The sequence below is a fragment of the Hyposmocoma kahamanoa genome, unplaced genomic scaffold, assembly GCF_003589595.1.
Source record: "Hyposmocoma kahamanoa isolate Upper Pololo Valley unplaced genomic scaffold, ASM358959v1 86, whole genome shotgun sequence".
In the NCBI taxonomy this organism is placed as follows: Eukaryota; Metazoa; Arthropoda; class Insecta; order Lepidoptera; family Cosmopterigidae; genus Hyposmocoma; species Hyposmocoma kahamanoa.
In genome coordinates, this window is record NW_020654289.1 from 17957180 (window position 1) to 17980492 (window position 23313).

The window sequence follows — 23313 nt, forward strand, 5'->3', positions numbered from 1 at the left end:
TGAGAAAGTAGCGGTGGTAATGATGGAAGCAGAAGTTAGTCAAGTAACTTTGTTTATAAACACATGAAGTAATGTGGGGTTTTAATTACATGCATCTTCGCAAACTTCTAATCCTATCAGAACTATTTCAGTTACTACATCTATAGTCATGACGACTGTTCTTTTGTTTATCTTGAAGCCTCCGCATGTCAGTAATCGAAATTGAGGAATCATTAATTACTTTAACCTTACCAAACGTAAAAAGATATGTTCGAACCTACCTCGGTATCGATGATTACGTTCACTTTCAGTTTCAGTCCGGCCCGTTCGTGAACACTTACATTGCAAAAGAAACAATCTACCATGACAATAGATTTATTATCTCCAATAATATTCCTGTGATTCGAGATTTTTAATTGCTTTTTAGAAATTTTCACTTTCCGATATAATTTAGCGAGTATCGGGCTTGAGACTAATGAAACAATAAAATGCTTCAGTCGTTCTAATGAAGAAATAATATTGGAGATGTCATTAGCTAGAGTAAGACGACTACAATATAATAATTTTCAGTCAGTAGCCATGCGAGACCAAAATATTATATATTTTTCTCACAATTTCATATTCTTTTTAGTACGTTATTGTACATGTGTTATTTGAGTTAAAAGAAATGGAAGTAAAACATTCAGAAATGAACTTTCGTGCTTTCAATGATACGTTCTAAAACAGGATTGACTAGATCTAATTGAGGAATTGCTACTGGAAGACTATAACGACAATGAATAATTCGGAGATGATAAAATGGGAATACGAAAGTTTTGCAAGCTTGGTAGTCTAATAGCATAACTCATGACCAAGGTACGGGAACAAATCGAAAACAAATTATGAACATGTTCAACTACAAATATTCAGATGTTAATAGGTTTACTTTATAATGACATAACTCTAGACTTAGGTAGTGTTAGCCTTTCTTTTGCTTTTAAAGCGAGAGTGACAAATGAACAGAAGCACGATTTTTGCATTAAAGTTGCCAGGAAATTAATATCTGTATATTTGCATGTAATGAATATATACAATCATCCACAGTAATATAACACAGGGAAGACTTTAAGCTTACAGCAAGAAACATCAATAAATAATAAATTCATTCTTTTCAACTTGAGCTGTAAGATATAAAAGTGCTGACATGAAGATGGTAGTTTCGTGACAAAATATGATGTAAGTTCAGTCGATAGTTAATGGTCACAAAATCCAAATGTTAGCTCATGTGGCAACTTGGTCAAGCAGCGTGTTTATGATAATATTCAAGTTGAAAAGACAGTGCTTCGCTGGCAATGACTCGAATGGTTCAATAGAATTTGAAAACTTGTGTAATATTAGTATGCGTATAATTCTTAATCATGTATGACTTACATACTTTCAGAATGCTTGCTAACCTTCAAGTTATAAATTCTGAAAAAACTTTAGAGAATTGGTGTTTGAAATAACTCTATTGTAGAGGGTCATTATAAATCAGAGTTTGCATTAGAGTGGTATAGATATAGTGAACCATTGGCAGCGAGATGGATGCGTGAGGGGCGGCGCGTACTCACCATGCTGACTTTCCGATGGCGGCGTGGCTCGTGTTGCGTGTCGGCGGTGGGCTTGTGCGTGGGCTGAGTGCTCACCGAGTCTTGGAAGGGGTCGCTTCGCAGCGACATCCGCTCGCGCGTATTGTCGTCCTGGTTGCCACGCTCCTGGTTCACGAACAGCTCGTAGCTCTGACACGAGAAGTCGCTGGGAGACTTGGCTGGATGCGCTTCGGCGTACGCGGATGCTTCCGCTGCTGCTGCTAACTCACGGGCGTGTGCTTCTCTCGCTTCTTGCCTGTCTGCTTTTGCTGCGGCTTTTTGTTCGGCTTCCTACAGAGTTAAGAATACATCGATCGTCACTATGGAGTTGACCAAGTAAGCATGCATCTCCTAAGATTCGGTCCGTATAAACCAAGATAATGGACAGGACTATACGAAGGTAGAGTGTCCTGTCCTAGTTTCTAGAAAGTAAACAATAGGCAAAAGTGCTTTTTTGTAACAAATTATTGTTATCTTTACTAACCCTAAGTGCTTCTTCTTCAGCTTGCTCTTCTTCTTCAGCTTTCTTCTGCAATTCATCGTAAGACATGGCGACAATGGCCAAGATCAAGTTGACGAGATAGAACGAACCCAAGAAGATGATCACTACGAAGAAGAGTACGTGCCAAGAGCCTGCTGATCTTAGCACCTGAAACGTGAGATTATATATATTATTTATTTATCCTATTTTTGTTTTTGATTACTGGTGAGGAATTTTATTGTAGGTAAATTCAAATTTAACATTAACGAAGAATTCGCTTTTACTTGACCTAGATAGTTTGTTATTACTTATTCATTACAATCTTGCAAGAATCTTAAATGCTACTTGTTTTTCAAGACTGCTACGACAAGATACTTATATTTATCTTACACAATGATAAAAGCAAAAAATAAATCTTCTCAACAGTTACTCCTTTAATGCTAAAATATATCAAGATGACACGTTATTTGTTAATAAATCGGATTTTCATAATCGGCAGTAATTAATTAAGACACACAGCGTCAATTACACTGACTAATACTAATGGTTTCGGTATGTATCTTGTTTCATCTTAATTACAAAGTAAGCTGTAGTAATGAACCTACTAGTTGATAAAGATTCTCCCAGTAGTCTTGTGTCATAAGACGAAAGGCGGAGAGAAAGGCCCAACCGAAGGTGTCGAAGCTCGTGTACCCGTAGTTCGGATTTGGCCCGTAGCCTTGTAGGCAAATGTAGCCAGGCTCGCATTGACTGTCAAGTATGAACAATATTGATCTATAAGTATTGATCTATAATCTATAAGTGCAATATTTCTAGCGACTCAGTTTTTTTTTAAAGAAAAGCTTATGAACCATCATACCACAGTACGATACCAATTCTTGTTGGCGATAACGGCCTTGTCTATTGCTTAAAGATTGAATGCCAAATAATCAATTCTCAGTTTTATGACTTACCCTGCTCCTGATGAGTTTCCACATAGAGGATAATCTCCATTTTCTTCGTACCAATTTGCTGAAATTACCAAAAGTTGTTATATTAGGAAATACCGTTTGTTAACAGTTCTCTTCCTTATATTGAAGTTGATATTATTTGTAACTTCTCAGCTTATTTCCATTATTTCGATCTTTCACATAACCAAGATTTCGCCGTTAGTTATGCTGTGAAATCGAACGATCAATCTCCTAACTTTAATTTAGTTCCATTGACGTATTTGTATAAGTAAAATTAGTTTCGAACTATAGGTAAGCCCTTCTGATGTAAGTTCAGAATACAGGTTTAATGCTGATAAAAAATGACAAAATTGTTTGTTGTGAAAAAAAATGTAAGTACAAAATCCACCTTTATTTATTGTCATTGTATTGTTTACTTTAATTTAAATCATTTTTATCTGTAGTTATTGTAATTGCTATTTCTAATTAAAACTTGCTGGTTGTGTCTCTTTAATTAATCTTTTAAGCGATACTTACTTTCGTTTTGACAGAATCTTTCCCAGTTTTCATCAGTCAGGTTACCCCACGAGCCGTCTTCAGGGAAGACTTTTATGCATTTCTGTGTCAGGACGCCCATGTAGATTTGCAGACCCATTAGCGCGAACACAGACAGCGAAAACATCGTCAGGATGATCACATCGCGGAGGTTCTTTACTGATTCTATCACAGCACCGACGATGGTCTTCAAACCTGCATCGTACGTTTAGAACGTCGGTGTAAGGATTTTTCGAACATTTATATTTTGTGTTATTATACGAGCTAAAAACGTACGTTTGGTTTCATAACAAATTTCAAAATTTTCAAATATTTTTTACGTTCACTTCGTAATAATTTCTTCCAATAGTATATCACTACTTCTAAAGCTAGTATTAAATAGTGAACCTTTAACAAAGTACTTCTAGTTTTTGATACATCGATTAGTTCTAAGAGCTACCTAGTTATCTATTGGGAATTACTTGTCTACGTCAATTACCCGGTATAATGGCCACAGTCTTCAAAGCTCGGAGTACCCTGAACGTTCTGAGCGCAGCCAGGTTGCCCAGGTCTATTCCCATCGTTACGTAGCTGTAAAAGGCACCCAAAGCCACCACTACATTAATATATCTATCTAGTTTGCATTAACACATCTACGTGGGATATTTTGATTGATTAAGATCTTTTGTTTTATTCTTGTTGTTTCATCTAATACATGTCGTTTTACTACTGTAAATAATTGGTAAAATTTCTCAATTTTCTAAATTAAGTTACTCATCTATAAAAACTAATATGAACGATTAAAAATCTACAATAATATCAACTCGTTTAATAATAATAAATCTACGAGATTTGTTGAATATTCTACTACTCACGCTAAAGCTATAACTACGAAGTCAAGCCAATTCCATGCATCTCTAAGGTATGTAAATGGCTGCAGAATGAAACCCCGGGCCATTACTTTCACCGCCGATTCAAATGTGTAGATCCCGGTAAAGATAACTCTGGAAAAATTCACCTCCACTGAACTCCAACTCTATACAATAAAACTTAACAACAAGTCAGTATGTTTAATGGTACTTTGGTATAAAAGTTCTGTATTGAACTTGTGGTTTGTATTGGGTAACATAAATGCAATATAAATACATAAACAAGTAAGTAAATGTGATTAAGAATTGCTAAAATGCCAGTATGTACATTATATATGAAATGGTGAATCGACTTATGGATATTTTTAGTTAAAATTTCAATTTTCTCTGTTGAATTCCGCTTAATTGCAATATTAATTGTGAATTGAACGAATTGAATTTAGAAATTTTATGCGCGTATTTGATTTTGGAAGTGAAGTTATTAGTGAAGTAATTTTCGTAGTATTTTAAATCTTAAAGAAAAATGTGTGACGTAGTGCCAGCCATAATGTCTTCAACTATGCAAATTCGTAAAATTTACGCGTATTTTAAAACACAACATGTTATTTGTTTAGTGCCGTTTTCTATTGGAGGTTGGCAATTAACATGATCAAAACACAACAGCACTGTCTAATACTAAAGTATACGTATATTCATTGTACATCTTCAATGATTTTCTAATTAATATTTCTATAAATGTAAATTTCGATTGTCTATCAATAAAATTCAGAAAACTAGCTGAATACTAACAATTTTGAAACTAACGTGCATTCTACTAACGATCTAAGAACTATTTGAAGTTCTTGATTATTCGATATAATATGGTATATCAAAATTGGAATTCGAAACGTTAACGAGAAAACTAAATAGGTTATATGATACTGATTATTAAATTTAAAAAGATATATATGTATACATATACTTACTCAGTACTTTCTACAGTTGGTGTTGTAGGCATGATCATAAGTATGCAGTTGACTAAAATGGTGGTAATAATAAATAGCGAGAACAAAGGATGCACTAGAATGTATATCGCCACTCTTCTTATTGGATTGAACGGGTCCAACATCCATAGGGCGTCAGTCGCTGAAAACCTGAAGATATCTCTACCCTTGCTTATTACTACGAAGGTCTGAAACAAGAACAATACATTCGTTTAATAGAAAAGATCATCTGTATGATACATATATTCATGGATATCTTTCGAGGAAAACGTTAAAACTGGCCACATGTACCAACCAAAACATTTAATCGAAATCAATAGACGATTAAAGTCATTGACTTACAGTAAGTCAATGATTAAAGTCATTCTTTTTTCAAATTCAACGTTCTGGTGTATGCGGCCAATGGTTCATAATGACGTTGTTATCATATTTCAGCTTCTTTTAGCTTTCCTCTAAGAGTGGTTACAAACGACGACTTTTAGCAGCGATGCAAACGCGCATTCGTGAAACGCACGATTGTAACGCCAAGCTTGCGATGTATAGGCGATTGAATCGATGCAAACGCGCAACTGCATCGTTACAATCTTTTAAGTTGAATAATTATGTACGAAAAATCTGTATAGATTTATGCACATTATTTTGTTTGTTAATTGTAAATTTAAAAAAGAGATTAAAAATACATGAAATAAATAAATTAGTTAATTAATTTAAAACGTGCATCGCGCTTGCATAGCGTTTGTATCGTGTTTGCATCGCGTTTGTATCGCGTTTGCATCGCTGCTTAAAGTCGCGCGCATGTGTAAAGGTAGACGATTAGCGACTGCATCGCGTTTGCATCGCGTTTACATCGCTGCTAAGAGTGGTCGCGGTGTGTAACCGCTCTAAATATGTAAATGTTGTTCGATTTTCAAATCCAGTTATGATAATCTTACAGTGAGCAACTAAGGAAAAAATTCTATACATACATACGTGTATTAAATCACAGCTGTGCTGCAATGTCCAATCCTTCTCTTTTTGGAAAGGTGTATGCTATAGTTTGTAGCTAACTATTCGAAGCGTGTGTACTGTCATGTAACGTTTTTGTTTCATCGAACTATTAATGTATAAGCAAAATATCACTTACTGTTCGGTTATGATAAAAAGGGTCTATGTCTTCGAGGGGTGTGGAGGCGAGCTCGGGCGGGAACGAACCCTGCATGCGCACAGGCAGCGGCAGCCCCTGCTCCAGCGTCGCGTCCGGCTGCGGACCCTCGTCTTCGTCCTCGTCATCGTATCGCACCTAAACATTATCATTTTCGTTACTAGGAGCTATGAAAACATTATCATTTACATTATTGTCATTGCATGACTGGTGTTTCAATTCTCTGTTTTGGTATTATGGCTTACATTATTTATTACATTTACCGTTGGATTATTATTATTGTCAATGGGTTTAAATGTTGCACCGGTTTCCTTTCGATAGGAATTTTTGAGCATCGTAAAATTTTGATGTAAATAATCATTTACAAGATCATTGTAGACATGGGTAATATAAATTTTACTTAACTGTGTTCAAATTTTAAATAAGATTTAAAGATTGGAAGATTGAAAGATGAATGAATGAGAAATAAAAGAGAAATAAATTATGTATTTAGTTCAATGTTTTCTTATTATGTAGTTTTTGAGAAGGAAAGTCATACCCACTAAGAAAATGTCAATATACTTTATTTTTTATTAATCGACTGAGTCTTTTTACATTTTTCTTTTCCTGCCGACAGACGGCGAAACCATAAATAAGTCGTTCTTGTCGCTCATAATAAATTACTGCGCAAATTTTAACATTCACGTTCACGGTGTTTTACTTTTTTAAATCGCTTAGCAACTAGCCTACGAAAGCCTACAAAATTTGAAAAGTACAACATTAATAGGTTCTCAATAATAATTTAATATGGCACCAGGGGCACGATGCACGATATTACAATAAAAATTTCTTTAAAAATAGATTTCAAAGTAAAATACTGGCGTGATAACATGAATTTGTATGAAAGTATAAAACTATATACTAGTAAATACTTTGTATACAAGTGATAGATAGGTAGATAGGTACGTAGTCAAATGTTTTCTATACGTTGTAGGTAAGAAAATACATTCGAGTATCGTGCCCCGTAAACAATATTCGGTACTAAGGATCGGTTAATAACTTTACCATACGATGAAAGGTGTGAGAGAAAAATAACTGCCAGGAATGTTTCTTTTTGGCAGAAAGCTTTCAAAATTCCAGCTATGAAATACCCTTAGCAACAGTATAATATGGAAAGAATCAATCATGATATTTGTATAATCCTCTGATGTTGGAAAAGTGCTAGCCGTTATCAACGTTAGTTATAGTGGCAGATCCCAGATGACGTCGTTAATTTATCAAAAATGTTGAAGTACTTATTATTTCAGTATGATTAAGATATTATCCATATACTTTACAAGTATTTTAGTGATACAATTTGTCGAGTTAGCATGTCGTGAGGCGTAAAGCTAGTCATTAACAAAGTGTGCTTTCGTGTGACTATGATAAGAATACAGTGTTACACAAAATATCCAGAAGACATTAGTATTCTACGCAAGTCGCTTACAATAAATACGTAGCATGAAATATTGTATTTTATCTGTGAATCCATCTCGCTAGGTCAAGGTCAAAGGTCAATCATTGACGCATAAAGTAATCCTTTAAAAAGGTCAATACAAAGAATAAGTACATTCGGGTAATCTAAGAACGGACACACAGCGACTTGGCGACTTTTAGCAGCGCTACGAACGCGCGTTTGAAGGCACATTTGCATCGCTGCTTAACTCGCGCGTGTTTGTAAAGGTAGACGATTAACCACTGCATCGTGGTTGAATCGCTGCAGACGCGCTGTTTAAAGTTGTCGTGTGTAACCGCTCTAATATTGATTACAGAAATTTTGCCGAACACTGCATATAGCGAACTATTTCAAAGCGTTTTGATTAAAATTCCAACCTATTGTGTAACATACCGAACATGATATCCGTGCTAGCTATTTCACTAATGAGCTATGTGTGGTTTTCGATTCCGAAATCGGTCGCAAATTATGTGGTCGCCGCGAGTGAAAGCCCAGACAAATTACCTTAAGATCTTAGACCGATTGAGTTACTAGGTTTATGCACTATTCGCTAACTAGGTGACTCATCGATGTCATACCTAAATGACGGCAGTCCATGATAATGCGGCGAATATGAGCCAGTCCTGTGCAATGCTTGTTTGATGGTGAATGTCGTGTGCTGGTGTACTTAATGCTTACGTAATATCCGATTTGATGAACTAATTTCAATAATTCGATTACCAAAAACGAGAACCAAATTGTATTTATTTATTTAATAATTACCAGATTATTGAGTTCTTAGGTTTACGAGATTGTTATACACAGTTCCAGGAAATGGAACTATTTTTACAGATCTAAAATGCATATATTGGTTTTTCTAAAAAAACCAACGTTTCGGACCCTTTACGGGTTCCGTGGATACGGTTGACTAGCTATCTATAAGGAGTCCAAAACATTGGTTTGTTTGAAAAAAGGAACAAATACACTTGACTCAGATCCGAATAATTGTTTCATTTGCAATTACCAGGTTGTGTTTCCTTTTTTTGATTTACTTTTTAATTTAATTTGCCTACATTGTAATTTTATCGACTATCTAACAAGTATGACTAATTGAAACAGAGTTTTCGATGGAGTTTATTTTAAACTCTAATAAAGATTCTAGACTAAATGAACTAAACTTCTTAATGATGTCACGGGTTATGGTAACTCTAAAGGCTCGACTATAGTCTAAATGGACACATTATGTTCTCCACAACTATTACTATTTCTAAGGATCATCCTGGCTGCTATTATGAACAGGGGACACCATTAGCCTCAAAAATATGAAGACTTGAATTTAACAACGTGGAACGCAAATAAATATGAGAAGCCTTCTTCTGAAACTACTAAGATTAGCTGTTGCACTTGAGCTACAGCTAATCTTGTGAAGTTGTCTTTACAAATACTTTGCCGCCAAGCGATGTGTTCAAGGAATAATGCTTTGAATGCGGTCAATGCATAAAGTCATAATGCAAGACAAGTTATCGCATTAGACAATATGGCGCCAATGTATCATCGTCTTCGCAATTGTCTGCGGTACAAGAAATTTTGATTTAGCGATAACTTGTTCAGTTATTCTCTAATAAAAACGAGCCGTAAAAAGGTAAAAGGGGCAAACAAGCATTCTTACTTCTTTTTTCTTTTTCGTCCGCCCCAAATCGTTCTGGAATAATTTAAAAATTATCCGTCAGAGTTGGTTGTGCTAACTTTATCTCGGTTTATCCGAGATTTTCATATTTTCTGTATAATTTTCACTGTGCCACGAATACTGATATTTATTTACTAAGTGAAAAGTGTGCTATTAAAGTTCATTCAAATCGTGTTTTATGAAATTTACTTTAATATATGCAAATATTTGTACCTTTAAGCAAGATATTATTAGTATAATATAGATCAAAACTGTAGTATGGTCTAAATAAACCTCTCAGTATATACAATATACAACGAAATATTTATTTTATAATATATTTTTTTAATTTGTTATAATTATGAATACAAAGATCTGCAACAAGTACATAGAAAAAATTGTAAGGTCTGTTGGTTCGTTTCGTAGCTCAGTTGGGAGGGAGTCGGGCACGGTATGCTGAAGGCGCTGGTTCGAATCCAACCGGATCGAAGGATTTTTTCTTAGTGTTCGATCATTGTATTAATGATTATAACACACTAGTGGAGAAATTTAACAAATAACAATTGAATATCGTGGTACTAAAACGTCGTTATATTCAATAAAGTAATTTTTTAGAATTTTTAAAATCTGTATGTATATATTTTCGAGAACTTCGGAGATTGAACTTGATCAAAAATAATCCAATCTGTCTCACGTGATAGAAGAGAATGAGCCAAACCATTGCACGTTGTTGTGGTCCTTACCTCGCCTTCCGCTCGTTTTTTCTCGAGTTCCTTTTGCTTGGCATGCTCCTCTGCTATGCGGGCTTCGATAGCGGCCAACGACTCGCGTGTGAAGGGTCGGAACAAGCTACGTTCTTCCTCGCTGACCGAGTCCAAGTCCTCGGACATTGTCTATCGAACTCCCCCCGAGTGAACTGCCTACTGCACATACAATTTTAAAACATTTTCGTTATGTTATCGATGTTATTCATACTATATAAATATACTTTTCAAAAAGAAGTTTGTGCTTGTCCACAGAAAATGTGTAAATATTTGTTTCCTACATCCTAAATGCAATTAAAATTAATAAAAACAATTGATTTGATGAATTTTCACGATTTTCATACATACTTTGATTTTAATAAGAGCGAGTTTTTTTTAATATTTAGTTTATATTGAAGACCAAGTACGGGTAGTTAGAAAAACTCGCACGACTAGAAGATGAAGAACACATCTCTATTCAATCTTCGAGACCATGGACACGTTGTGATACGTCCAAAATGTGGAGGTAAATAAAATATGTTTATACACGATTAGGTTCCGATTTTAAAATCAAATAAAATAAAAAACCATGTTAATTGCTCAACCCCTACCTATCTAACTCAGTGACGGTGTGATAGGGAAGAGTGGAAAAAATTATCCACTTATCCCCACCAGGGGGGACAGCTGGTAGGGACTAGTGGAATAGGTCTACCTATTTACATAGTACAAATATTTTAAAATTCTAATTACCTAATTGAATACTTCATTACTTAGAATAATATCAAAACACCACATCGGGATCTTTATACCAATAGCAGATTTTACGAAGCGGAATTACATGTAATATTTAAGGCGCGTTGCGTAACCCTGTTTTCCGAGCAACAAACTGGGCCAAGGTCCCGATTCCTGCCACACGGTTATAATCCACGGACTTCTCGCCCTGATTCCGACGTTTTATTCTTCAACTTTTTGCTTTAATCTCCAGCCAAAATTTAAGAGCGCCCCCCATCGGACCCCACGTCTTATCTACAGCGTCTATTACCATTCAATTGACACCCCCATTTATATTTCTTTATGGCTGATGTGAATTTTCTTTTTGAATTTGTTTATGGATACTTATTAATTATAAAGGCTACGTTGTAAATAACGTATAATAAATTTTGTTTAAGTAAGGTCTTTGGATTCATTTAACGTTATTAGGCGATTAGGACTCTGTTGGAAGTATACAACCTACTTGAGCGCATATTTAGAAGGAAATGTCGGTAGGGATGGACATTCCGATTAAATTTTTATGAAGATCGATTCAAGGGTATGCGATCTAGCTACTTTTTATATCGAAATAGATTCGACATTAAGGCGTATCGAATTATCTAGATCGTATTCAGAATTTAAAGAAAACAGTCTTTTTCTAAACCACCACTGAATCATAATGCCAATCCTATTTTATATTGGTCTGTAAGAAAAGTAGTTTGGTAACAACTAAGTACACAATAAGTCTACGATATTTGGCTATTGTTGCTACTTCTGCGCAATCTGAACGTCTTTTCTGATTTTCTCACTGGCTAATATCATTCTAAATGACAGTGGTATAACCGACTGAGGCTGAAAGGGCCGTCAAAATTATAATTTTTTGTCAAAATTAATTTTGAAACCGATCTGTGGATCAATTGATACGCATACGATCCAAAAAATCGTTTCAAAACTAAAAATTGTGCATCCCTAAATGTCAGTGTATGTTGTAATGTGTAGTTATGTTACCTGCTAACAGTGAATGGGCGGGTGTGTGTGGTGGGGGAACCGCTGCCGCTGGCGGCCGCACGCCCCGCGACCGCGATCTCCCGCACGCCACCTACGGGCGGAGCGCCCTTCTGCACACACAATTTGTTTAACAACTATTAAAAACTAGTAGTACTAGTAATTTCTAGTTCTGAAATAGTTTGTAGTGGAATGAGTTGATATTTTTAAGTTGTGCCTAAATAGGTGGAACCGCACTGCAATTACACACCACGGCGCGTTTTAACCAACGTAATTGCTATTAACTTTGGACGAACATAATTAGCATTAAGTAAAGTGGAGTAATTTCAATAATTTAATATTTATGAGGAGCTTCCCTCGATTAAATCTTTGACGGAGCGGGCCTACTTGTACTGCTAATTAAAAAAGATCGAAATTACTCGAAATGAGTGGTCACGCATAATAATAAAGAAGCTCAGATTTCGTTCTTAGCTCCTGCGTGTTATTGGTAAATTCTTTAGTCGCACCCTTGTTGCAATAAGGTCACATCTGCAAATTCACAACTTTTCAAGTGAGATATTTAAAGATTCCAATAACGAAATTAGTAGTTAACTTTATTATGCTTAAATAAGAAAGTTAAAAAATTTCACATATAGGTAATTTGTTTTTTTGTAGTTCGTATTATTTTTAATACTTTCATGCGATAAAAGTACTTTCGCCGTGTGATCCCAAGTGCCTTTATTATGCCAAGGGTACGAAAAGTATTTTAATTGAGGTCGTATTCTACTAAGGTGCAATTTAAGATATTGCAAAGTTGCGAAGTATTGTTACGAATCCTGTACGTACGTAATCAATACAACATATCTCTTTAACACAGACTAAGTGCATTTCCATGAACTTTAGGAACCTCATAGGAATATAGTCATACAGTGATGTGAAGCTCACCTATCGTCCGCGAGAGCAGTGTGGCCGCGGCTACCAGAGAGATGAAAGTTACCACGTGTTCGCTGATAGGGACAGCCAGCAAATGGGCGAGATTTTTCATGTCCGACCTGGAACAATGTGACATATTAATGACTACAAGAAAACAATCTTTATTATTATTGATACAAATATCGAACAAACATAAAAAAATCCCTCGCTCTAACTGGACGCGCACCAGGGGTCTACTCCCGACGCCCGAAGTAATACTATACCAAATTAAAAGATAAAGCATGAAGCGAATGAATGTACTTGACATTGTCTTGTCATTGTGATGTGGGACGGAGAACGTGAGTAACTCTGTTTACCAAACCGGGGCTACTGCTTTTACCAACTGAGATACAGATCTAGTCAGCAGACCTTACCAATTTGTGTTTGTTCGGTTTTTATATCACTTAAAACGTACTATACTCTAGACAAATTCGATGTAGAGTGTCAACAAACAATATGATGATTTTTCAGGGTGTTCACCGCAGACTGTTTTACAGTTACCACAATTTCAATATTTCTCTTCTTAAAATTCAATTAGGTTATTACTAATCTTAAAGTCATGTTTGCAATTAATTTTGTTTAATAGAAGTTTGAAATCAATTGTAAATTATTTGAAAGTACCATAAAAATTACCAGTAATTATAAAAATTATATTATAAATTAAAATGTGTCATCCCTAATGATTTTCTAATTTAATTGGGAGAGATTGCAATCATTCGCGTTTGAGTAGTCATTCAAGTTCAGAAATTGATGCTGGATTATATATGTAGTAAATTAATATAAAACAAAATTTTACATATCGAGTTTTTAGGTTTTCGCGATTGTTACACATATTAAATGAAACTATTTTTCCGGATTTAAAACACGTATATTTGTTTTTTCAAACAAACCGACGTTTGTCAAAACGTGACCATGGGACGAAACGTCGATTTGTTTGAAAAAATAAATATACGCGATTTGAATCCGGAAAAACAGTTTCATTTCCTATAAAATCTTACAATTCTGTTTCTTTTCGACTACCTTACTTACCCACTATCTCGCAGTTAGTAGGTATTAATTGATATCAAAAACTTTATTATTTTATACGTAAATCACACGTAACATGTACCTATTGTACTGTGTAAACTTTATAAGTGACCAAGTAAGTATTACTTTTACATAACCCAATTAGTTACCTATTTAAATTACAATTACGCGAGCGCGCTGTGGGTAGAGAGAGTTATTCGATCTATTTAATGAGCATTGACATAAAATGTTATTTTCCCATGGCATCATTGGTTGCCTAGTAACTTGTTGTATTTATTAAGTATGTATTATTTATTGTTTAATAAAACATTCTATGTCTAATTTGGCTAGATTATGTGGAGAATATTTCCCAAAAAAACTTATACTTACTTAAATATCTGATACTTAAAATATCATGATATTCAATAAGAAAAGTAACAATCTTAATTAAAACAAACATAAGTAATGTCAAAAATCACTTTTTAAATCATGTACCTAATACCTTATATTCTAGTAAGTAAGAGTCAAGTCAATCAAGTATGATCAATGTATCTTGTATGTATGACTGCTGGGCGTACTTAAGATTCTTCGTTATTTATGATTTAAATTGGTAATTTTCTTTTCAGTTAGTTATTTCTTAGACATCTCTAAATGACCTTTAATAGCGAAAACGTTAAAATGTAAATGGGTCTACAGGTCTCATAGTTTTATTTTAAATTCTCAAAACAAACAAAATAAACAGATAAATTGAAATAACAGTAAAAATATTTAACTAAAGTACCTGCTCTAATATTATCGTAATGAATAATATTTGGAAAGCTCGAATATATTCTTCAGTAACCGCCATTCTCGCAGATGGTTAACCTTAATTGTACCTGTTTAGTCTTAATTGAATAACCGCGTTATTTACACGAAACGAAATTATGGTGTATAAGTTCATATCATACACATACCGTATACACAAAAGTTTGGAGCAGTAGAGCTCCTTCTGAAAGAGTTCGTTCAGAGAAATACTGCCGCCATACTAATATCTGCTGCCAAGCAGTTATGTGAGCATTACTGCGTTCCGGATTCAAAGGGTAAGGGTGCTGGTGAAGTTACAGGCTAGTGGCAGTGCCCCTCAGATCTTTGTAATTTAAAGCTCGGAGTAGTACTACAACTGTTATGGACAGGCGTGTCGCTTACCACCCGGCACACGACTCGTTTATCCCGTCACTTACTATTATATAAAAAAATATAGGTGTAGTCAGCGTCAAAATAATCTCAGTACAGAGTACTAACTAAGATAGCAATTAATTTAACGTGCACTTTCAATTATTTGAAGCGATAAGATTGATTTTAGTGAATGTTGGATATTTTTGGACACTGCACTCGGACTATTTTGGCGCTGTATATGTGAAAAAGTATGTACGAGTACAATAATACATGACAAATCCTCAATAATTTGGCGTTGTCCTCATTTCGGTGGCGATTACAACAGGTCCACACGACCGCTACCGGAAATTGCAAAGAGCCCCGGCATTCCTAACGCTCCGTCGCTGTCGAGCTAAATTAATTTTGATGTTGCTTTTGGGACAAACCGTATTGCGAGGAATGGGTACGGTTGTGTACATTGAAAGGCCTGTGTTTTTCTAGGCTTTGAATTTGGGTACATTTATCTTTTTATTTAAAATAAATTAACAGGGAAGCAAACGATGTGATTGCGAAAAAGAATATGATATGATGATAAGAAAAATATAAATTTTATGTAACAACTATTTTTGTACCAGTGTTGTAATAAACGTCATTTCAAGAACGAATACAGAAGCGACAAAACGTCCAACGACCTATGCTCGGGATTTCTCTGGAAGATAAGGTTTCAAATGAGGTTATAAACAGAGAAGTAAGCTCGTTGATATAGCTAGTAGAATAAGTATGCTGAAGTGGCAGTGGGTTGGCCACATTTGTCGAAGAACTGATTTTTACCAATGGGGTAAACGAGTTCTTGAGTGGAGACTATGGCTCGGCAAACTTAGTATAGCCCTCTGGCTAGGTGAAGTGACGATTTGCGAAATGCTTCTGGCAGCAGATGGACGCGTCAAACTGAGGACCTGGAAGAAATTGCTTACATTAGGAGAGGCAGTCCAGCAGTGGACTGCGACCGGCTGATGATAATAACGAAATAGACTACCTAGATAATTTATTATAGACAAGACGATTACAGGAAAGTCCAATGTAAATGTCAGTAAGTTGCGACTGCAACCTGCTGTTTTTGACGTTACGACGACAGACTATCGTGACAATGGGAAGTGCTAGAACGACAGTCGTCTGATTAAATAAATATGAATGTTACGACAGATATTCGCAGCTTCATACTGTGCAACGTGCAAACGACGGTTACCGTGAACCGATAAATTGTCGTCACGATCTAGTGGGAACAGCTAGACACGACAGTTATTCAACGATAAAATAAACGTCCACGACACTGTCACGACAGAAAGTCATGATATGGGTACTGGCTAGACGCGACAGTCGTCCACGATAAATACAACGTTACGACCTAATCGGTACGCGCCCTAACTAAATACAAACACAATAAAAATTATATAACCTTTTGGAATTCGCTCTCTTCATATTAGGGCTTTTGGTCTCGCTGCAATTCCCGCGTCTCCGGGAAAAAATCGAGACTCGATGCGGTCTCGAAAATCCCTAAACAACGAGACATTCGAGACTATTTTAAAAGTATCATTCACTCATCATCACTCAAAACATGATATTTTAACCAAGTTTGACTTCTTATTAACTCAAGTTATAAGATCAAAATTTATTCACGAAAATTTTTTCATGTTTATTTAGAGTCGGCATTTAAGTAACGAAAAGTGTTTAATGTAGTTTCAGATATAGAGGATCTGATTTTATTACTATCGTTTAATCTCCACAGATTATATCTACCAAGATTCACTCTACAGTGTTGCCATGTACATACATGTACGGACAATGGCACACCAGACTACATATTTTAATTCGAAAATTGCCTCCAGTGCAACGGAACAAGATACGTCAATGTGTAGCTTGATGTGCTGGCGTGTGTACATGGCAATACTGTAGAATAAAAAATGACTGTTGATTTCGTAGATTTTTTAATATTGTTTAATTACACACCTACGCCATCTACGCGTCTACGAGTTACGCCAGCGTACGTTGGTTGTTATGGCGTTTAATATTGGAAAGTACCTTGTTTGTGGAATATTATTATATATTATTATAAAATTATTAAAATTATAATATTATTATAAAACTATATAATTATGGAATTCTTTGAAATTTGCGATTCCTACATTTTTAAACAACAATTTTTTGAAACAATTTTTAATACAATAAAAGAACGAAGTTCTCTATTCGACTGTATTTTTGGGTGTATGATGATGACATTCATTATACTATAGTGGCCCTGAACTTAGCCACGCCGCCATTAAATCCTCAAGCGTGCAGGTGTTAGGGCACGCAGGGTACAATATGAGGTGGGCCATCGTTTGAGTCGTAGCGCACAAGCAGTCCAGGTTAGAACCATCCGAAAATCCCCACCTGAAGAAATTGTCCTTGCTCCGACTAACCTGAGCTCGAAGTCTATTCAAACACGTCCAAATCGGCCATTGGCAATTCGTGTCCAGGAGGAGGACTCTCAGACCTTTGTAGGTCTTTGTGTGACCCCCCATTCAAATTAGAAGAAAATATTCCACCTATAAGCGTGGCAAATTAGGGGATAAATCTGGTTTATTAGATTTCACCCACTTTCCGTTAAGGCGAGGTATTTCTAGGCGAGTCTCGATAGAAGAGGTGAGACATGGGGGGACCGCCTGCGCGTCCCGCAATCCGAGCTTAGAAAATTTATATGATTGAATAAGACATGGCGCAGAAAATTTGACACAGATTCGACGTTGACAAACGCCCGATGGCGACTGATGGGGCAATAGGCGGCGCGGCGTGTCGTTAAATCGCTGGGTAATTTTCAAGTTTTGGGATAAAAGTGAATTTAATAACTATAGGGTTTTAGTTTAATATCAAAATGTAGCAGGTTATCTGTAGTACTTAAAGAGAAATGTCTCCATACAAAAATTACCTGCAAGGTTAGATATTTCGGTTATGGTTAGATACGTGAGGCGCACTATAAGTTTCTGGGATGAATAAGAACAAAATACTATAAATGGTCTGACCATTAATATTAATATTCTCCGTTAGCGTTAAAGCACTTTTTCATACGAATGAATCAATTTTGAAAACATTTATGCCACTCCTCCGTGACAATTTCTGAAACATATTTTTCATACTCTTCGAAAGCCTCTTCAGGTAATGGAATTCGTTGACCGCGTAACTGGTTCTTAATTTTTGGAAATAAATAAAAGTCACAAGGTGCCAGGTCGGGACTGTACGCAGGATGGCTCACAAGGTCAACGTTGTTCACCTTCAAAAATTTATTTGTCTGTCTGGCCGTGTGAGAACTGGCATTATTGTGGTGCAAGATAATACGGCATATACGGTTATTTTTACGGAGTTTGTCATTAACTTCCGGCAAACAAATGGTCGTGTACCAATCACTATTCACGATACAACGATTCTCCAAAACGACAGTAGCCACGTGTCCAGTTTTATTAAAAAAGAAGCAATTATCTGCTTAGAGTCACTTTGCACACGCGCCTCTTTGGCTCATCTTGAAATACCCATACGCTCGATTGCTGCTTTGTTTTGGGATCGTGACTATAAATCCGTTTTATCACCTTTTACTATGTCCCACACCCAAATTTGACTCGTTGAATCTGGTAAGCATGGCATTGCTCAAAAGTCGCGATCCGTTTTTTGAGCCTCAGTTTGTTCTCAATTGTGTGGTATCCACCGAGAGCACAGCTTTTTCGCACCCAAATGTTTCTGTATAATATATACCCAAATGTATAGATGCCCGAATCTCATGATATGTCACAAGCCTGTCTGTTTTGATCAGATGGCGCACAGCATCGACGTTTTTGTTGTTCACAGCAGTGGACGGGCTACTATCACGAAATTCGTCACTGAGATTCACACGACCGCGTTTGAATTCTGAAAACCAGCTATAAATGGTCGTTTTGCATGAGCTTCATCGCCAAAAGCAGTTTGAAGCTCCGCTGAGCTGTTAAATTACATTTAAAGTCGTAAAAAATCATACTATGAAAATTTTCACGAGTTAAATCCATGGTGATGTGACAACCAATTTCGTAAATGACGCCACAATGTAAAAACAAGTGACAGTCACATAAAACAAACTGTATCTACAGCCAAAAAGTTCCATTTTCAAATGTTGTAATTACTTTTTAAATATTGTTTATGTAAGTGGCCAGTTCCGGAAACTTATAGTGCGCCCTATATAAATACCTAAATAATTTGATCTAGCAAAAGTTTTTCCCCACTTCTCCACCCGTGACTCACCTTAATCGATTTCAACAATAAAACTTGGCAAATAGATGTAATTCCACAAATTTTTGTGGTCAGTTTTTTTTTGTAATAAAGTTATAATTATGGAATTAAGAGTGCAACAACATTAAGCAATAATTGTTTGTTACGCAAGGCTGCAAAGTTGTTGTATTGAAACCTAACTGCTTGTATTGAAACCTAAGCATGTTAAGGTCGCGAAGACTCGCTTCGCTCGAGGTTCAACAAAAATAGATTCCTGAACGTAGCTAGGGTTTCAAGGCACGATACGCATAACAACTTTGTTGCTGAGCGAAACACAACTTTTCACCTCACTATAGCGAAGACAATGGTAGATGAAAGAAAAACAATTGAACTATAAAACATCAGTTTTATAATTAAAAGAAAAAGTTTATCTTCGGATGCGAACAACAACTAGAAGAACTTTCAGCTGCAACTAATGAGCTTTTAAAGCTGGGTACTGAGTATAGAGAACTTACTCAAGTCCTTCTTCACGATGAGCTTAGTGAAACAAATGGTCCAGTAGAAATAAATCAGACTCCGTCCCCACCACCCACATTATCAACGCAACCAACACGTGCATCGTATGCCAGCGTTGCTGCAGGAAAACGTGTCTGCTCCACTACAACTGTTGAAGTTCGACACAGTCAACGGTCAACCAAGACTATTAGAACTCCGACCAGGCCATCCAGAAGAACGGTAGTTTTTTCTGATAAAATAGGCGTAGGACTAGGCCACCACCTTAGTAACCACTTAAAACAAAGGGTAGTCAACTATTGCTATCCAGGAGCTACTTTTAGTCAAATTATTACACTGTTAAGTGATTGCAACTTTGATAAATATACAACAGTGATTCTTATAATAGGTGATAGTACTAACATTAGTAAAAAAGAAGTAAATAGTAGCATTGACGTGTTCTTGAGAATTCATGAGAAGTGTGGGTGTAAATTCATACTAAGTGCATTCCCTTACTGCTGTAACCTAGGCATCGCTCGTAATAAGTATATATATAACATAAATTCGCACATACATAATTTGACTTGCCGTCATAGTGACGTTATATTTTGTTTTGACATTAATAAGTTCGTAAGGAACTTCAAACTTTTTGAGGATAATTTACTTTTACCCCTAAGGTATCTAAGACATATAGCTAGTTTGCTATCTTTTAATATTAAGGACGCTGTTATAGAAGATATAACACAGTCCCACGACAATGCTCCTACTTTAAGTAGCAACAGTATACATTTTACTAACCATAATTTAAACTAAAAAACACGACAACAGAAAAGTCTAATCGTTTCCATGTAGTACATCAAAATATTCAAGGCTTTTCTGGCAAAATATTAGAAATAAGTCTTTTTTTGCACGATATTTCCGTTGACGTGTTTTGTGTTACAGAACACTGGCTGAAAGATTACGAAGCCATTAACAATATAGAAAATTATGTAATAGTCAGTTCGTTCATAAGAAAGAGCTTAAGTAGAGGCGGATCCATGATTATTATTAAGCGTAACTTAAAATTTAAAGAGCGTAAGGATATCACAAATCTTTCTACTGAACGAACTATTGAGATTTCATGTGTGGAATTGGATCAGTTTGTCGTCTTATGTGTATACAGGCCCCCCTCTGCTAATTTTAACGAGTTTGAATTAATTATGGAAGACAGTTTAAAGCGGATTTTTCCAACCAAAAAAAACGTAGTAATATGTGGAGATTACAATGTAAACCTGTTGGAAAACTGTTCTACTTCTGTAAGACTCATTAACTTATTTCAAAGTTTTAAATTGATTAATCTTTTTTTAGAACCAACTCGCATTACTGCCTCCTCTTCTACTTGTATTGATAACATCTTTTGTAACATAGACGCAGTGTCTAAATCAATAATTAATTGCTTAAGATCCGACCATAGTGGCCAATTGGCTTCTTTTAATTGTAAAATGAGCAAGAAGGTAGACCAATTTCTCTGCAGACCGATTACCACAGAACGAATAATTCGATTTCAAAATAATATCGGCAATAGTTTAAATTCCCTATCCCATATACCGGAGGATCCAAATACTTTATATAACACGATATTTGGTTTAATTAAAAATGAATTTGACAATATATTTAAATCGAAAACATTAACTTTCCATAGAGAGACTAAATTCAACGACTGGGCAACAGTAGGTATTCATAAGAGTAGGTCTCGTTTGTATGAGCTATATGCTATGAAAACTTATAATAATAATTCCAATTTTATAGAATATGTTAGAATTTATTCGAAAATATTTAAAAAAGTTTGTGTAGCTGCTAAGGTTAAGTTTCACAGCGACAAAATTAGACAATCGATAAATAAATCTAAAACTACTTGGAGCATAATAAATAAAGAGTCAGGCAGGGTTAAACTACACGATAGAGATATAGTTTTAGAATTAGACAGCAAACTTATAAAATCTAAAGATAAAGTAGCCCAAGCTTTTGAATCGTTCTTTTCGGAAATTGCTGTGAACACTACAAAATCATTGAATTCCTCCCCTTCACTTGCTATTGATCTCCTAAAGGAAAATGTTAACGTTTGTGGCAGTTTATTTAATTTTCGTCATGTTAATCCACAAGACATCATAAAAGCTTTTAAGTCAATACATGTTAAAAAAACTGAAGATCTCTGGGCATATCAACTAAAGTTATAGACTCAGTTATTAATCTCATTTCCCCACAGTTAGCTGTAGCTTTCAATAGGTGCGTTGACGAAGGTGTTTTTCCCGATTTAATGAAATACAGCAAGGTTATTCCCTTATTCAAAAGCGGTAGGAAAGTTGATCCTAGCAACTATAGGCCCATTTCAATTTTACCAGCTTTAAGTAAAATATTCGAAAAGGTTATGCTAACTCAATTACTGTCCTTTTTCGGTAGGAATCATATTTTTCATAGTGAACAATACGGGTTTACTAGTGGTAGATCGACTAGCGATGCGGGGGTAGCGTTACTAAAACACATCTTTGATGCTTGGGAAAGGTCCCAGAACGCTATTGGTGTTTTCTGTGACCTCTCAAAGGCATTTGATTGCGTTGATCATAATACTCTTATTAGTAAGCTGGAACATTACGGTGTAAATGGCAAGGCGTCGAAACTTGTCTCGTCATATCTCAACGGTAGAATTCAGAAAGTAGGCATAAATGGAGCGACTTCTTTGGGTTCTCCAGTAAAAATGGGTGTTCCGCAGGGCTCAATACTTGGACCTTTCTTATTTCTGATTTATATTAATGATCTGCCATTCTTTGTTAAGGACCATTGCGAAATAGTGTTGTTTGCTGATGACACATCCTTGATTTTTAAAACAGACAGACATGACATTAACCATGACCGTATTAATGATACCCTCTCTAAGGTAGTTTATTGGTTTAATGCTAATAATTTATTGCTTAATGCCAAGAAGACAAAATGTGTTAAATTTGAATTACCTAACGTAAAATCGACTAGTCCAAGCATAGAAATAAACGGAGAAAAGTTAGACCTTGTTAATAAAGCAGTCTTCTTGGGAGTGACCTTAGATAGTAAACTTCAGTGGTTTCCACATATATCGTCCCTGGCCAGCAGATTAAGCTCCGCTGCATACGCAGTCCGCAGAATACGTGAGCTTACCGATGTTAGTACTGCTAGACTAGTTTACTTTAGTTACTTCCATAGTATAATGTCCTACGGGATTCTCATGTGGGGTAAAGCGGCAGATATTCAAACCATATTTGTATTGCAAAAACGAGCGATTCGTTCTGTGTACCGTCTAGGCTCTCGGGTA

The 23313-nt window shown here is 35.7% G+C and overlaps 1 protein-coding gene across 2 annotated transcripts in view; it reads right to left on the minus strand.

Moving 5' to 3' along the window:
* The window catches only part of LOC113234948 (sodium channel protein para), a 122308-nt gene that overhangs the window by 17292 nt on the left and 81703 nt on the right, over positions 1-23313 (minus strand). For both annotated transcript variants that reach the window (XM_026470472.1, XM_026470471.1), the window contains exons 3-15: positions 13065-13171; positions 12144-12253; positions 10386-10565; positions 9646-9678; positions 6506-6661; positions 5365-5570; positions 4406-4534; positions 4030-4121; positions 3534-3746; positions 3021-3078; positions 2673-2817; positions 2071-2235; positions 1569-1877 (exon numbers count right to left, since the gene is read on the minus strand). In XM_026470472.1, the coding sequence (XP_026326257.1) occupies positions 1569-1877; positions 2071-2235; positions 2673-2817; positions 3021-3078; positions 3534-3746; positions 4030-4121; positions 4406-4534; positions 5365-5570; positions 6506-6661; positions 9646-9678; positions 10386-10532 (1653 nt within the window). In that variant the 5' untranslated portion in view covers positions 10533-10565; positions 12144-12253; positions 13065-13171. The remainder of the gene's footprint in view (positions 1-1568; positions 1878-2070; positions 2236-2672; positions 2818-3020; positions 3079-3533; positions 3747-4029; positions 4122-4405; positions 4535-5364; positions 5571-6505; positions 6662-9645; positions 9679-10385; positions 10566-12143; positions 12254-13064; positions 13172-23313) is intronic.